Source organism: Gracilinanus agilis, chromosome 2 (assembly GCF_016433145.1).
Source record: "Gracilinanus agilis isolate LMUSP501 chromosome 2, AgileGrace, whole genome shotgun sequence".
Taxonomy (NCBI): Eukaryota; Metazoa; Chordata; class Mammalia; order Didelphimorphia; family Didelphidae; genus Gracilinanus; species Gracilinanus agilis.
Window position 1 is genome coordinate 316,887,062 of NC_058131.1, and position 15,000 is coordinate 316,902,061.

A 15,000-nucleotide genomic window follows, 5' to 3' on the forward strand; every position below is an offset into this window, starting at 1 on the left:
ACACACACACACACACACACACACACACACACACACACACACACACACACACTCTGTCTCCCCCATTGGAATATCACCTCCTTGAAGGCAGAAACTATTTCAGGCTTATCTTTGTATCCCCAGCATCCATCATAAGGGTCTGACATAAGGGTCTGGTAGGCCCTTAATAAATGTGATTGACTAGATGACAACTTCTAAGGTCTTTTTTTAGATCTAACACCAGTGATTCTGATTGCCCCAGCAACAGACTATGGCACTCTCAAGAAAGTCAATTAGTCACATAAAAAATCCCTAAGTATCAGCCTTTAAAATTCAGCAAATTCACATATATCCCCTTCACTATAGTTCTAGCCCTGTGCTTGTTCTTAAAGGATATGCCAAAAGAATTCGAGTCCTGGCAGGTCTTACCAAGATAGAATGGTTTCAATTAAAAGCTAATCAAAAGACTGTTATCAGAGGTCAAGCCCAACTAAATGAAGTGAGCCTCATCACAAAAAGGTTAGTTATCAAGTGATGAATTTTCTTTGGCAACAGCAAGGAGGGCCAGAAACTATATCAATGGAAGGAATATCCTCATTGGAGAAATCACAAATATTTTGAAATACTGAAGTATCCTGAGACTACATGTTGCCTTTTTTGAAAATATTTTTCTTTAAGTGGAAAGAAAACAAATTCAAGTGGCTACATCACTATTTCTAAATAATCTCAGATGAATTAACATTTCTGGCTAAATTTTAATTCCTACATACACTAGATTGATTTTTATTTAAAATAATAGGAAATAGAATATATTTATACCTTTCCAGTCTTATCTCCATGACCAAGCTTGATCCCAAAGAAAATATGAGAATCTATCTTCCTTAGAAGGTAACATAGTACAGTGGAAAGAAAGAACACTGGCTCTGAAGTCAGAGAACTTAGGTTCCCTCATACTTTTGTGACTTACTATCTGAATGGTTTTGGAGAGTAACTTTAGAGTGACTTTAAGCTCTTTCTGCTTCAGTTTCTGTAACTATAAAATAAGGAGATTGGATTAGATGGTCTCTGAGGTCCCTTTCTGCTCCATTCAGAAGAAAGGTAAAGATGCCTATCAGTCATGGTCACTGTGTTGGTCAACTTCGTTTAACTATTTTTTTTTTTTTTGATATAAGGAAGAGTTGATTCCCGGAGCATGGGGGTGGGGGTGGGCAGTGGGGGAGATATATTTGGAAATACCTGATGAAAAAAGGCATCAATAATTTTTTTTAAAGAAGAAGAAAGCTAGGCTCAAGGGGCTAAAATTGATGATAATAAAGAGCTACCTTAATTCTGCAAAGTTCCAGCAAAATTTCATGTGCTACCCTACTCACTGGCCTCTTCTACTTTATAATATTCTCATTAAAGCAGATAGGCAGCACTTAACAACTAAGGACTATATAAATATTTTAAACACTAAGTTGTGCTATTCAGGAAAATGCTAAAATTAGATACATTTTTCTACTATTCATGCTCCAGGCAACCTTTTTTAAACTGTGAACAATTTGGTTTACTGAAAATTCCTCATGTCATATCAGAGAGCTATGCCTATTTAAGGTACAATACACAATGACTTTTCTTAAATTTTTTAAACTTTCCCTTAAATAAAAATATTATAAATAAAACAAGATATGCAATATTTAAGCTTCTCAAAGCATACTTTCCAAAAAGTTATGAAAATGAAGAAAAATCTTCTACTGATGTTACATTATGATATAAATTTGGCACTTGTTTCTCAAAGTATATATCAGGAGAGGCAAGCTTAGCAGGTTAGATCCAGTTAAGTATTGTGTATCTATCATTCAAAACCCTCTCTAGAAAAGATCATAGCAATGGAGACCCTTTTTGAGATCATGTGCCCAAAATGCACCATCAAACTGCCTGTGAGCCCCCTTCATTACCCCAGACAGCAGAGGGAGGAAGTGATTGCATTGGGCTGCTGAGCAGAGGGGTGAGGCATGTGACTACTGTCCCTAGGTTGAGTGGAGAGAGGGAACAGAGTAGCCCCTTCTGGCATGCCAGGGCATATATGCCATGTCTTCACCAACACAGTCAGAGGATTATTACCAGGAAGCTGCCACCAGATGTTTTCTGAAGTCACAGCAACTTGTGAAGATCATCTAAGGTAAGGAGGGATTGTGATTTCTGTTGATAAAGTAACTAGACTGATAAAATTATGACCTCATGAAGTTTGTTTTTTTTTTCAGAATACCCCCAGAGAAGGAATTGTAAAAATCAATATGCAAGCTAAATGAATCATGTGGATAACCACTCAGCTTTTAGAGATTCCTACTGGTAAGCCAATAATCATTTGGTAGAAGAAAAAAGTTGGTGACTTGCCTATTTTACAAAGTCTACCCTTAAAGTATAACTGCTTTACGATTTAGTGGTAATAGTGGCTGTATGTAAATCTCATGAAAACCATCTAAGTAAAACATAGAGAAGCTCTGACTGGCATTGATGTACTCACATGAATGAAATCAGATTTTTCACAGTATTGAAGAACTGAAGCAAGAGAAATTAGACTGAATCACAAAATCTTAAAGTTAAAAGAGAATTCAGAAATCATTTAGCCCAGCATAAACATAAATCAGAATCTCTTCTACAACATCTCTGATAAGTGCTTGCCCAGCCTTTGCTTGAATACTTCCAAATGATATCTTCCCAATGCCTCCCTTAGATAACTGGTTCCACTTTTGGACAGCTCTAAGTATGGGAAAGTTTTTCTTTACATCAAACCAATGACTTCCCCTTGTCATTCATCCTAGGTTTTCCCTTGGGGACCCAGTACTTAATCCTCCTTCCACATGACAGCCATTAAAGTGTTTTTAGACAGTGACTGGATACCCTCCCATCCCAATTTTTCTGTTCTGTAGTTACATAACATTCTCTGTTTACCATCAGACAAGTACATAAAGACCATAGCTAAAACACTAAAGTGTTCTCATCTCTGGGGAAGAAATAATCAGCTTTTTAATAGTTATATAATCAAAATATGTAGAAAAGACAATACAGACTGATGCAATAAAAAATTGCCCAAGGAAATCAGGAAAAGAGAATGAAATAACCAGATCTGAAATTGGTCAGGATTTAGCACTAAAAATGGAGAAATCTCATGACATTTGTCCTAATAAGCACTGACCACAAGAGTTTAGAATATGGGTTCTGAACTACATTAAAAGAAATTTTCTGAAAGTAATAAATGTTGGAGGGGATGTGGCAAAATTGGGACATTAATGCATTGTTGGTGGAATTGTGAACTGATCCAACCATTCTGGATCACAATTTGGAACTATGCCCGAAGGGCTTTAAAAGACTGTCTGCCTTTTGATCTAGCCATACCACTGCTGGGTTTATACCCCAAAGAGATAATAAGGAAAAAGACTTGTACAAAAATATTTATAGCCACGCTCTTTGTGGTGGCAAAAAATTGGAAAATGAGGGGATGCTCTCTGATTGGGGAAAGGCTGAAAAAATTGTCGTATCTGTTGGTGATGAAATACTATTGTGATAAAAGGAATAATGAACTGGAGGAATTCCATGTGAACTGGAATGACCTCCAGGAATTGATGCAGAGTGAAAGGAGCAGAACCAGGAGAACATTATACACAAAGGCTGATACACTGTGGTAAAATCGAATGTAATGGACTTCTGTACTAGCAGCAATGCAATGACCCAGGACAATTCTGAGGGACCTATGAGAAAGAATGTTATGCACATCCAGAGAAAGAACTGTGGGAGTAGTAACACAGATGAAAAACAACTGCTTGATCACATGGGTTGATGGGGACATGATTGGGGATGTAGACTCTAAGCAATCACCCTAATGCAAATATTAATAATATGGAAATAGGTCTTGACCATATGTAAAACTGAGTGGAATTACTTGTTGGCTATGGGGGAAGGGGGAGGGAGGGAAAGAACATGAATCATGTAACCATGGAAAAATATTCTAAATTTAAAAAAAAAGAAAAGAAATTTTATGAGAGTATCTTTCTTCAGGTAGGATTATTAGTGCCAAACTAATACCTAAAATATGTTTTGAATTTACTGACATCTTTTCAACATATCATTAGGAATAGCAATCTTAATTTAGTTCTTTTTTAAGAATTAGAATTCTTAAGAAAGAAACAACTTCTTGCAGGATGTACTTTCCTTCTCAAACCCTAAATGACTCTAGCGGCCTACCCCCTCACAGACATATTTCCAGAGCCTAAATACTTTGTGAAGTTAGCTTGTGATCTAAAATGGTCTCTCTGGAAGTCACATTGTATAAGACTTATAATTTGGTCCACTGAAGAATCTATGTCTTTGACTAAAGGTTCCAGAAGGGTTTATTACAGGATTCTGAACTCACATGATTAGAGAATAAAAGCTCACTACATAAGAGCAAGCTCTAACTTTAGAGCCCTGTTCCTTTCAAGGTTGCTTCTTATAGTATACACCACAGACAATACTCCCACGCAAATGACAATTGCAAATGGCATTGGTTTTAGCTACTAAAGAATTCAGAGTTAAGAGAAATAGGGCTAGAAATAAGGACATAGGTGGGACTAGTGAGAAACTAATACACAAAGAAGATACGATAAGTCTCAATCTCAAGGGGTCTTCATTCCATTTAATTAAATTACTCACTAAAATTTTTACACTCACTTTATTTACTTTTCTCTTTGTTTTAACTCCTATAACTCACAGCCCCTGGTTTGGTAAATGCAGTCTTAACAGAAGAGCAATAGCAGGTTTGCGCAGGACTATGAGAGTGGTGGCTGCTGACCTGTTCATATTTCTCCAGTTCTGTGTGATAGATTTGTCTGATCTGAGTCAATTTGGCTCTGTAATCTGAGTGTTCAATAGAGTTATCTGAAGAACCTCCAGAGGCGGCTGCGGCTGCAGCTGCTGCTGCCGATCCCCCACCTTTCTCAGGACCTGAAACCCCTTCTGCCAATAGCATATTGTCCAGTCTCATTAGCTGGGGATCTGGGGGATCCTCCTCCTGGGCTCCTCTGATGCTGAGACCTTCAAGAAACGAGAGAGAGAAGGGATTGGGGGGAGGAGGGACGAGGAAGGTAGAGAGAGAAAGAGAGAGAGAGAAAGAGAGAGAGAGAGAGAGAGAGAGATAGAAAGAAGAGAGAGAGAGAGAGAGAGAATGAACAGGGTGAGTATTTATTTCCTAAAATGGTCGAACAGCAATATCATTACATTGTAGTTCAATGCTGATTAATTCATTATTGATATTTCATGCAATTATAAAATCAAAGAGCAAGAAGTGACCTTTCAGAGTATCTAGTCAAACCTTTTTAGGAAACTACAGTTTAGTGGTGAAGTAACTTGTCCAAACTCACAAGTTGTAATCTAGGACTAGAATCTAATTCTCTTGATTCCCTAACAGTGGTATTACACCACAGCAAGTTCTCCCTCAGTACCTGAAAGTCACTCCCAACTTCATATTTATGTGATTCTAGAAATTTTAAGCGCTCCCCACTACTACTTTCTGTGGGAGAGGGAAGAAAGGGAAGGAGAGGGGAGAGGATGAAAGGGAAGGGGAAGAGAGGAGGAGGGAACAGGAGGAGAAGAGAGAAGGGAGAAGAAAGGAGAGGGGGGGAAGAACTCAGATTTCTATCTAAGAAGTCTAATGTCTCATTTTCCCAGATTTGGACAGCACGAATTTTTTTAGTGGAAAAAAAAAAAACACGAAGAGATAAATATGCTAAAAAGTGATAATCATTACCACTCCTATTCATATAATAATATTCCAGTTGTCAATGGTGCTCTTTGTGCAGTTGTCAAATAATTTTCTTCACAACAGAGTAGGAAACTGAAGCCTCAGTAAAGGGACATGACTACTCAGGTTACATAGCTGGGAAATGGCAAGCCAGAACTCAGACCTAGGTGTTCTGCTATCAATAAAGATCATGGATCAAATTAAAAAGATGGCCATCGTGTTTTTCTGGATAGCCAGACCCAGAATCTAAATCTCCCATTGAATGTTTAAGTCACATGCTTTCTTCCCAAAATGGAAAATAAAGAGAATGAGATGGATTTTTAAAAATGTAATTTGAGAGAGGGGGAAAATGCATACATTATAAATTAATTGGCTTTTTTTTTTTTAAATACAGAAGCTGTTAAGTAATTGCCAGCCAACTATAAAACAAGGACACTAAATATGGTGTTAAAAATGGGCCACCAATATAGCACTACATTGCTGGGCACAGCATTCTCAATCTAATTTTTCTGTTCAATCAAGAATTTCCTAAGTGATGCCCAGTCAGCAATCTCATCAGAGGACTCCAGATCATGGCTGACAATTCATAGGTTTAATCAGGTCATGCAGGCTCTCTGCCAAGATGCTATCAACAGTGCAGCAAACAAAGTTTTAAAATAATTATAGTGTGTGTAAAAAGCACCAGAGTCACGGCAGCTTCAAATCAGCATTTTCATTAGAGATGTAACACAACCTAAAATATCCCAGCCCAATTAACCTCTTTAAATCTGTTTAAAAACAGGTATTCACGCACTAGTTACACAGCATCCCCATGGAGATTAAGTTGGCAACAGGCATGTTTGCATTCGGATTCTGCCTTCCACGTCTGCGCCCGGAGTTATTTACAGACAGTGGGACACACTCTGTGTGTTGAGTGCAGCTTACATGACAGTAACATCTATAAGCTGCCAAGCACTCAAGTGAATAGCAGCATTGCTATTGTATATGCTAACTTGGATTTCCCATCAATTGTGTGAAAACACATTTGATTCCTAGGTCCCCTGAATTATACAATATAGCAAGATGCTACAGCCTATCTTTGGCTAACTTTATAGACGAAGTTTGAATTTCAGACGAAGCTGTCACCTTCATTTAAAAATATAATTCAACTTAATTTCAAGTGAATAATAAAAATGTCTCATCAACATTTAAAATTATATCTGTCACCCATTCAGAGGTTAATGGACAGACAAGATTTGCAAATATAATATAGTAAGACCAGAAATTCATTTAGGGAGCCAAAATTACTTCTAAAACTCTTTAAAATATAGCAGAAATGCTAATTTAAGATACAGTCAAGCTGATCACATTGATGTTTTACTCTGGCCCTAAACTACCACATTTTCCAAATCCCTATTAAGATAGATTTATTATATTTATATTTCCACACCTTCACCTCTCAGCTTTTATAATTCATTCTTCTTAGTGACTCCCATGACCCAGAAATTCCTATTGCTATGATGTAGTGGAAAAAAAAATACTTGATTGAGAGTCTTAAGAGTTGAGTTTGAATCCTGTTTTGGTCACTTCTTATGAGACAGTAAACAAGTCATTTCTCTGCAGGCTTCAGTTTCTTGCCTATAAAAAGAGTGAGACTATATTATCTCTAAGGTCTTTTTTATTTTAAAATCCTATAAAATCCTATTTATTTGTCTACTATTTATTTCTGTATTTTAAATTATCTTTGTCAAATGGCTGAAGAGTACAGCACTACTACCTTCTATTCAAGATATATATATATATATATATATATACACACCACATATTTTCAAACTTTAGGTCACAAAACCTTGATTTAATCCATTAGGCTATATTTGATCTAACTTTCCCTTTTAGTCTAAAAATGTGTTCTTATTTTTATCTCTATTTTTTCCTCATAAAAAAGTTTGGGTATACTCCATCGATTGCAATTATTTAAATATTCTTTATCCACTTTTACTTTTTTTACGAGCTTCCCTTTTTGTTCATCCAAACTGTCTTTTTATTAGCAAGTAGACCAAAGTAAGAGCAGTTATAACTTCCCAAGTCTTGAATCATCATAGAATTGCAGGATTTAAAGTTGAAAAGGGGCTTGGAGATTACATGGTAATTGAGGTGAAAGTCTCTTGTCAATACAACCAGCATTTATTATGTGCCTGCTATATGCCAAGCACTATGCTAAGAACTGGATGTACCAAAGGCAAAAGAAGTCTGCCTTATAGGAGCTCGCAGTCTAATAAGGGAGATAACATGTAAGCGACTATGTACAAATGAGACATACATAGGAAATGTTGAAGATTAACTCAAAGGGAGAGCACTAATATTAAAAGGGGTCAGAAAAGACTTCTTATAGAAGGTGGAATTTTATCTCAGTTCTTAAAGGAATCCAGAGAAGCCAGTAGGCCGAGTTAAAGAGGAAGAGCACTGCAAACCCGGGGAACAGCTAAGGAAAATGCACAGTCAGGAAGAGAGAGAATCTTGTACAAAGTACAAGGAGGCTAGTGTCAATGGATCATGCAGTGCATGGAGAGAAGTAAGGTCTAATTAGACAGGAAAGATAGGAAAGGGCCAGATTGAGAAGATTTTTTAAAAATCAAAAAGATATTTTTATTTGTACCTAAAGGTAACAGGGAACCACTGACGTTTATTGAATATGGAGGCACACTTTAGGAAGATCACCTTGATAGGTAAGAAATGACTGGAGTTGGGAGACAGTAAAGATGTGAAGTGATAAGGGCCTGCACCAGAGTGGTTATAGAGTCAGAGGAGAAAATGGAGAACATGAGAAATGTTGAAAAAATTGAATTGACAGAAAATGACAAGTGACTGCATATAGAGGTAAAAAGAAAATATGGCATTGAGGGTGACACCTAGATTGCAAACCTAGATGACTAGGAGTATGGTAGTTCTCTCAACAATAATGGAGAGGCTAACAAGAGGGGCAAGGAAGGTTTGGGGAAAAGATAAAGAATTCAATTTTAGATAAATTGACGTTAAGATGTCTTTGCAATATCTAGTTTGAGATGTCCAATAGGCAGTTGGAAATATGATTTTAAAGGACAGAAGAGAAGTTAAGGTTAGCCAAATAGATCTAAGAATCATCTATATAGATGATAATTATTCATAGAGTCATATTCCATAATCTATGAGAGCTAATGAGATCACCAAGTGAACTTGTATAGAGGGAAAAGAGGGGAGAGCCCAGGATAGAGCCTAGAGGACACCCATAGTTAACAGGCATGACCTGGATACTGAAAAAGAACACTTAGATGGTAACAAAGGAGAAGAGTATCACAAAAATCTAGAGAGAATATCCCAGGCCTAGAGATGGGAGGTTCTAGCTTCAAATCTAGCCTCAGACACTTCCTGGCTCTGTGAACCTGGGCAAATCACTTAACCCTCATTGTCTAGCCCAGTGATGGGTAAATTTTTTTAAAGAGGGGGCCAAAGGAAAGGAAATGCTCATCTGTCAGTCTGTTTCTAAGACAACTCTTTGGAAGTTTCATTGTATTGTATCCTACTCATTGTATTCGTCAGATTAGGAATAATGTCAGAGCAGCATGGAATATTTCAGCCCCCCTCCCCCATCTGGCCCCCGAGCAGTAGTTTGCCCATCACTGATCTAGCCCTTATCACTCTTCTGCCCTGGAACCAAAAGTACTTATTCCAAGATACAAATTAAGAGTTTTTGAAAAAAAGAGAGAGCATTAAGGAGAAAAAGGTGGGTTGGCAATGTCTAAGGCTATAGAGAGGCCGAGGTTACAGAATAGCAGAAGATAATATAATTTGTAGTACTTTTAAGATTTACAAACTACTATGCAAATATTATTCCCATTGTTGCAAAGAAGGAAAATAAGGCTCAGAGAGGTAATGTGTCTTCCTCCCAAAGTCACAGAGTTTTTAAAAACTAGATTGGGAATCCAGGTCATCTGACTCCAGTGTTTAAGTGGCTGGCACATCGTAGGTACTTAATAAAAGTTGACTAACTCCAACCCCAGTACAATTTTCATCAAAGCTGTACGTCCTCATATCAGCTGTCTCTATCCATGGAACCATAGTGTTTGACCTAACATAAAAGTGAACTCATTGAAAAAAAAGGTTTTTTTTTACATTTTCCATTTAAAATATTGAATATGAAATTGTTTATCAAGATCTATAAAAATGGTTTGGTATGAAAATATTCTTCCCCCCATAATGTGCCCAGAAGTCAATTCCCACTTAGATCAGGAGAGGGAGAGGGTCAGAATTCAATATCATCAGAACCCCATCATTAGGGTTGATTTCATGAATGAATTTTAAAAGTATTCCATGGCCAAGTAAATTCAGAAGTATTAGTTTGGAATGGAGCCTATTAATAAAGTTATGGTGCTCTGCCATTCAATCAATAAGTATGTATTAAGCACCTACTATATGCCAAGCACTGTGTCAGGTGCTATTAAATACAAAGACAAAAATGAAATTGTAATTACCCTCAAGAAGCTCTCTTGTCAAGGGAGACAAGTACATAATGAAATGCATATAAGATAAATATAAGGTAATTTTGGAAGAGAGCCTCACCTGAGGATGTCAAGAAAAGCTACATACAGGAGTCTGTGCTTGAGATAAATCTTGAAGTAAATCAAAGATTCTAAGAGGTAGAAGTGGGAAGGAAGTGTGTTACAGGCATAAGGGCAAAGACACCAAGAGGAAATGTCACATGAGGAACAAAAATAAGTCCAGTTTGGCTGAACTACAGAGCAGAGGAAGGGATGTAATGGATAATAAGCTAAAAAAGGTAGGATGGAATCAGCTTATAAAGAATTTAAAACGGCAAACAAATGTGGCAAACCAGGGGAAAATGTTAATAGTTTTTAATACAAAAGGGACCAGATTGTAAAGGAGGGAATGAAAGTCAATTCATCAAGAAAGAATGCAAAGGGATACAAACATTCACCATCTGTGGCACTATTTTACACACCCAATGTGTACATGTAAAATATTACTGCCTTACTGTCTCAGAAGAAATGGATACAGTTAAAAGACAATTATAATAAGTGTATATTTACTGTTGGGAGAACAGTTATTGTTCTTCTTAGGTAAATTTTTTCTTACTTAAAAATTATCCACATGTATATTAGCATCTCTAAAAATGTGAGGCACCTATAGGGATTAATGTGTTAATTCAATCCTCCTGTAGTCATTTTGTAAATTATAAGTATTAAATCTAGTCAAGAAAATTAGCTTTTAACAAAAAGCTCAACTTTCCCTTGATTAAAAAAACTATCAAAGCTTTTTTTGTAACATAACATGTCCTGAAGGCCTTTTATCAACAATTTACTCACGCGTGATGTTTAATCAATAGTTTGGAAAAAAAAAGTCACTCAACTGTTTTCCTCTGTGACAAGTCATGATTGCAGATCTCTAAGGGCCATATTATAACTTACTTGAGATCTGTGTTCCTAATTTTTTTGCAATTTGAATAATTATATTAGCTTGTTGTCCTTATGTTTTTTTTTGGTATTGTCAAATTTCTGACAATTATGTCAAATTTCTCCTAGTAGACTACAAGCTCATGAGCTTTTTGACAGAGCAAACTACTATCTTAACTCTACAACGTTGGTCAGATTTCTACCTATGAAATGATAATGTTCCATAAGGGCAAGGACAGTGTCTTAATTACACTCTTTATCTGTTCTAGTAGCTGGCACAATACTCCGAAAATAAGACATTTATCAAGGTTTGTAGATCTGAAAATGAGCCATAATTTTCAAAGACTGATTTGTACAAAACATGACCACAGCTATGTTTTTAGTACATAATTTTTAAAAGAATTTTCAAAGAAATCTCAATTTAGGAACTTGGTCTATATTTTGAGGGTGGCTCATATTCAAACCAGTTCCATAGGCATGTTTTTTAGCTGCCTGCTATGGTTTTTCCTTTTCCTTTGTCATATCCAGCAATGCATTTATTACTGTTGATCTCGCTAGCAGTGCAATGCCTCATAGAAATCAGGTGTCTATCAATAACAGCAATTTTTAAAACTCAGATTTATGTAGCATTCATGATTTTAAAAGTACTTTACATATATTATTTCATTCAGTAATTATAATAACCCAGGTAAGAAGTACAAACATTATCCTCTTTTACAATTGAGGAAACTGAGGCTTAAAGAGATTAAGCAATTTGTCTAATATTACACAGCTATTGAGGAACTATTAAAGGTACTAGTAAATGCCACTGCATTACAAAGTACTAGCTTCCCAATAATTACAACAATTCTATGGCATTTTGTGTTTACAAAAGTATTTCTTCACAATAACCCTATGAGAGAAAGTACAAGTATTAATGTTCCTGTTTTATAGATAAGTAAAGTAAAGCAAAGAACAGTGAAGTGATTGCCCATGGTCATAAAACTAATAAATCGTGGAGCCAAAATTTAATTCAGGGCTCCTGACTCCAGCACAGTATTCTTTCCATGAAATCATACTACTTCCAATGTTACCAACCTCTCGGTGTATTGTTAAGTATATTAATGACTCCACAGTAGTTTGAACCAGAATGAATCAGTAAATTGAGGGATTTATACTAATCTCCAAAGTCTCTTCTATCTCTAAAATCCTACAAAATGAACTCTATCATTCAAAAGGCAAAATTCAAATTGAAATTAAAAGGCTAAAAGAAACTTTGTCTTCTCTTTGCTTCCATACTATAATGTACGCCAGAACTCCAATGGATTTTTTAAAAGTTTGAAATCTAAGATCTCTGGCAACCAATGTATTATGAGGTTAACAAAACCCATTTTTGCTACTGATTTTAATCTACTTATAACCATAACATTCATTTCAGGATTCCTAAGATTTAGACAAATCACATAAACAGACACTAAAACATTGTTCAATAATGAACTTGGCTTTATCGTAAAGCCTACAGTTTTTGCATATCTTTCAGCAAATCCTAATTAGCCGCCTTTCAACATGCTGTGCACCTGCCCCACAGATAATAGAAGCGAGCATCTGCACAGTCTACTGCATTCTGAGGGCAATAAATAAATTGCAGGTCAAAATTATTACAAAGCTTTCTCCGAATAAACCCATATCCTTCATAATACAAAGCTGCAGATGTGAAAAGTACCTAAAACCCACTCAAATAGTATGATTACAGGGGCTGTTTGAGTTTAATAATTTGACTGTAATTCAGGCATTTTCAACAGCTCATTAAGGGTTCATTAATATATAGGCAAGCTTTTGAATTATAAATAAGCAGATTAGGGAACTGCAGTGGCTGAATTGTACAGTAGTGGCCTCTCTAAAAGAACAATATTGTGAGTAGAATGACTGCTTGACCCAAGAGATTTAAGGTACAAATGCAGGGCACTAACTAACTCAGCTTCATGGTTTCCCTGACGCAAGTAAAAAATACATTTGATAAGCATTGATTATCCACGATTGAACTGGTTTCACTACATGAGTAATTCAGATGTAGTTCTATTTGTGGTCATGAATCAGACATAAACAAAGTCTAAACCTAAACCTTGAAAAAAATATTTTCACAATCAAAATTCTTCTGATTAGAGAAACAATTTCCTTTGCAACAATGTACAAAACATCACTAGAAGATCGTTTCTATCCTAAAAAGAATATCCTAACAGCACTGAATGTCACTTTCCTTCTCAGTCTCCTCTCTACATCTCATTTGCAAAATGAGATGATTAGACTACATCATCTTTTAAGTTTCATTTCCAACTTTGGAATTCTGTTTTCAAATCTCTTCCAAGATTAATATTCTCCTTACGTCTTCCCAGGATGTCCTCCCTACCTAGAATGGATATCCTCTTCTCCCTCTGCCTAGGAGAATCCTTGTCTTCCTTGAAGTTTCAGCCAATGTGACATTCTTGATCCCTTCCCTCAGTTGTTAACACAGTGCCTTGGACATAAAATGGTTTATTGAAATAAATGCTTGTTGAATCAATGAATTGGATTAGTACTCTAATTCTCCTCAAGACTGCTTTCTATTTACTTATCTGTAGTGTAAGAACATAAGCTCCTTGAAGGAAGTTATGATTTCTTTTGTGTCTTTGTATCAATACCTAGTAGTTGCATGCATAAAGTAGGCACTTAATTTTTTGTTGGGTTTCCCCAGCCCCAGGTCTAAGAGTTCATGTTCTCATTTCTAACATTTCATATTTGGAGACCCCTTCAAGCTCTAAAAAGCCTGTGACATGAAAGGCGTTTTATGGAAGCATTACTTTTTTGCCCTTCTTTTAAAGAAGCACCCCCCAAATCATTCATAAACACTAATTAAGGAAAATCTTTGAAGCTTTTCACTGTGGGGAGTGGGGGAGGGACACAGAAGATTGGTACTGATCTCCCTAATACTTATACTCATTTCCTCATAGTTTTGATGTGAGAAACATGTTTTGTAAACTGTAAAGCACTCTAGAAATGGGAGATAAATTCAATCTAGTTTTTTATTATTAATAATAGTTTATGTACAAAAATGGGAACTATTATTATGAAGGTTTACAAAATACTTTATTCAAAGTAACACTGTGAGGTAATATATGGATTATTTAATTCCATTTTTCTTTTTTTCTGGGTTATACATGTATTATCAAGCAAAACATATTTCCATATTACTCAATTTTCTAAGTGAATAATCTTATAAAACCAAAACCCTATATACTCAAATAGTCAAGTGATAAATCATATTATAATCTGCATTTGTACTCCAAGAGTTCTTTCTCTGGAGATGGACAGTACTCTTTTTCATAAATCCTTAAAAATAATTTCATAATCCCATTTTTCAAATGAGTAAAGTAAGGCTAAGAAATATTGAATATTTCTTCCACTTATATATTTGTATTTGTATTATATATTATGTATTTGGCTGCTTCTAGAAAGAATTCTCATGTTTTCAGATTATAGGAACACAGATTTACAGTTGTAAGGACCATCAAAAACTATATATCTAGGGGGCAGCTGGGTAGCTCAGTGGATTGCACCAGGCCTAGAGATGGGAGGTCCTAGGTTCAAATCTGGCCTCAGACACTTCCCAGCTGTATGACCTTGGGCACGTCACTTGACCCCCCCCCCCCCCCGCCCCGTTGCCTAGCCCTTACCCTTCTGCCTTGGAGCCAATACACAGTATTGACTCCAAGACAAAAGGTATGGGTTTAAAAAAAAAAACAACTAAAAAAAAAAACTATCTAGTCTACTTTTCTCATTTTATAGCTGAAGAAATGGAAAGAGATTAATCTGAGATGGTTA

The 15,000-nt window shown here is 36.1% G+C and overlaps 1 protein-coding gene across 3 annotated transcripts in view; it reads right to left on the reverse strand.

The window, feature by feature from the left end:
• Positions 1-15,000, reverse strand: part of PBX3 (PBX homeobox 3) — a 274,380-nt gene that overhangs the window by 72,097 nt on the left and 187,283 nt on the right. For all 3 annotated transcript variants that reach the window (XM_044664230.1, XM_044664229.1, XM_044664231.1), the window contains exon 3: positions 4,790-5,031. In XM_044664230.1, coding sequence (XP_044520165.1) covers positions 4,790-5,031 — 242 coding nt within the window. The remainder of the gene's footprint in view (positions 1-4,789; positions 5,032-15,000) is intronic.